Below are 2,966 nucleotides of genomic sequence, written 5' to 3' on the forward strand. Positions count from 1 at the left end.
GCAGCATGGTAGGCGCTGCCAAGGTAGAGGAAGGGAAGGATTTCCACAGGGCCACCCTGTTACAGAGAAAAACAACAGATACGGGGGTGACCAGGGGACAGCAGTGGGCAGGACACACATCCAGATGGCTTGGTGGACCTGAGCAGTGCAGGAACATGGCACCTGATCCAGGACCCTCAAAAGAGGGAGCAAAGGCTGCCTTTCTGAGCTGTTGAACCCATTTCAGCCTCCCCCTCTTCATCCCCTTCAGGAATGGGCAGGTGTGGTTAACAGGATTTGGGCCTGTCCACTCCCCAGGGAGCACAAACACCGTGGGATCAGGAGGACCACCATGCTCTCCCATGAGAGGAAAGGGAGCAGGTCTGCAGGCCTCAGCTGAGGGAGAGCAGAGAGAGTCCAGCAGGACCAGGCTGCAATGCTCGAAGGAGCAGACAAAATAGCTGAGCACTGGGCTTTTAGACATACCTGGTCATGAAGGGGGGTCCCACAGGAACTGCAGCCCAAATCCAGGGGCTCGGCGCTGGTGGGGGGTGACACATTGCTCAGGGACTTGGTTTTTGCACAGAATTCAGGGTACTCCGAGGAGAAGCGCTCATAACCCCCTGCAAGAAGAGAGGCACGAAGCGTTATCCCAGGGTACATTCACAGCACTGCAGAACAGGATAGCCGGAGCTGTCACGTCTCACCATGCCCTTCGCCACTAGATGATGCTACAGTGATGGAGAGTGGTCTCCTGCCCCAGCACGAGCAACCAGGCTCCTGGCAGCAACGGGGGAATCCTTGAGGCCCCACCGCTCCCTTAGAGCAAGACCCCCGTAATGCTCTTGGCCACCTGAAGTCTCTGGTCCAGGATTTAGCCCCCTATACACCATCAGCCAAAACCCCAGACTGAGGCCAATGTTGTTCTCTAAGATGATAGAGAGGGGATTTGTTACCAGCATCCTCTGACTTTAATGGGAAAAGCTGCTCCCAGGCCAAAGACTGTTCAGTTCCCAGCTTTCCCAGACACATCATCCTGCCACAAAGCACAGGGAGATCTCCCACTTTCCCAGCCTGACCCTCCAGCCCAGAGCTCCCAAAACAACAGGCCTGAGCCAGGTACCGGCCACAGTGAAGCTAACTCCACAGCAAAGCCGCCCTCCAAAGAGAGATGTCCACTGCCTCTCAAGGACACGAGTACAACCTGAACATGGAGGTTAGTGCCTTGTGAAAGGGCAGCTTGCTCCTTTGACCTGTTGCCGGGGGGGATAAGCAAAGGTGACCTCAGATCTTCCAAATTGCAGGCAAAACAAGAGCAAACCCCATTGACTTCCCAGGACAGGGAAACTGCGGTGTTGGCTGCAAATAAACATTTTTGGTGAGATTTCCTTCTCTCATTCAAATCGATAACCCTGACATCCTTGTAGAGCCTGACCTTGAGCCTTAAAACCAATGGAAATCAGGTATTTTACTATCACCACAGGAATCTAGCTAGACCAAGCCCTGACTCCCAGGATAGCTCCTGAAGACTCACCCCAGCTGCAGGACCTATGCCTGCAGATTTGGGCTTGCCAGAGCACACGCAGCAGGACACATAATCCTTATCCAGCCTTAGCTCTGGGACTGCCCTGAACAAGGCTGGATGCTCAAAAGACCAGTGGATGCAAGCGCCTCCAGCAAAGCAGCCCAGAAATCCCTGGGCAGCTAGAGACCAATATTGCCAGCATCCCAGTGTCCTTTATGGTTTCCTCCCCCTACACAAGGAAGGGCTCTAGTACCTTAAAGCAGAAAGATGCATATGCATCAGTGAATTTGCATTGTCCCTCCCACGTGAGCAGGACAGTTTGCAGAGGCTGCTTTTCCAGGGCCTGACATCCCTTTGCAGTCCTACTGGTTCAGTTTGGAGGAGCACCCAAAATCAAGCGCCCCTGTCAGACATCTTCAGGATGGTCTGATCCTAAAATCCCAGGATCTACCACATCCCACTCCGGTGGCCATCACACCATCTAGAGAGGGAGAAGCTGCTCAGGGTGACGTGCGGAAATGGGCTTCCTCCTGGGAAAGGCAAAGCGACCCTTTGAAACAGTGAAAGGTGTTTCTCTTCAATGTATCTCATCGGATCTAACACCCGTTCAACCGAGCACCACATCCAGCAGCTCCATCCAGGGGTGTGCAGATGCCGGCTGTGCACGCAGGCCCTGCCCGGCACAACGACCACGCTGTGTGGGTGCCCATCGCCAAGCAACACCCAGCCAGGCTGTTCCACAGGGAACCTGGCAGCAGTCTGATCTGCACAAAACAGATCCGGGTCTTCATCATGACCTGCACCCAACAAGTTTGCATTTGGACAGGCACAGTGGTGGGTTAGCGTGGCCCTTGTGAAATCAGAGTGAGCTCAATGATTTCAGTAGCTCTGTGATAAGCGAGGAAGAGGCCTCTAGTGCCAATACTGAGTCTCTAGGAGCCCCTTCCTTAAAAAGAAAAGATTGGAAACCCCAAACAACCTCCCATGAGAGCCCCAGGGGCACCAGAAGCCCTCAGATTCTGGCCACCCTTCAAGCACAGCAGCGTTTCCTGCCACACGCGCGGCTCCCAGCACCACGACGGCTCATGGCAAAGGACCCAAAAGCATGTTCCCGAGCGAGCCCTTGCTGTGCAGGCACTCCCGCAGCAGCACATCGTATCGCATCCTTGGAACAGCTCCTGCTGTTTTTATTGTATCTAGTACAACAGAAGCGCTAGCTCCTCCATCTATCAAGCCTCTTAATGGATTTGCTACTCTGCATACGCATCCTCACCCCTGCTGTAAGTAAACCAAGGAATAAATTAACTCTCAGGCTGTAAACAAAAAAGAAAAAACCCCACAGAGCTCATCCAGGAACCCCAGCTGAGCATCCCCCTTCCTAAATCATCTCGCGGCAATTCTCAGGACCAGCAGCTCCAACTGCTCACAGCGTCTCATTTAACACGCGCCGATGCTGAGAGCA

The 2,966-nt window shown here is 53.8% G+C and overlaps 1 protein-coding gene across 1 annotated transcript in view; it reads right to left on the reverse strand.

Moving 5' to 3' along the window:
- The window catches only part of DUSP4 (dual specificity phosphatase 4), a 1,417-nt gene extending 775 nt beyond the window's left edge, over positions 1–642 (reverse strand). Inside the window, exons 1-2 of the mRNA XM_009576685.1 lie at positions 466–642; positions 3–56 (exon numbers count right to left, since the gene is read on the reverse strand). Coding sequence (XP_009574980.1) covers positions 3–56; positions 466–642 — 231 coding nt within the window. The remainder of the gene's footprint in view (positions 1–2; positions 57–465) is intronic.
- Between the last annotated feature and the right edge of the window lie 2,324 nt (positions 643–2,966).

This window comes from Fulmarus glacialis, unplaced genomic scaffold (genome assembly GCF_000690835.1).
Source record: "Fulmarus glacialis isolate BGI_N327 unplaced genomic scaffold, ASM69083v1 scaffold18434, whole genome shotgun sequence".
Taxonomy (NCBI): domain Eukaryota; kingdom Metazoa; phylum Chordata; class Aves; order Procellariiformes; family Procellariidae; genus Fulmarus; species Fulmarus glacialis.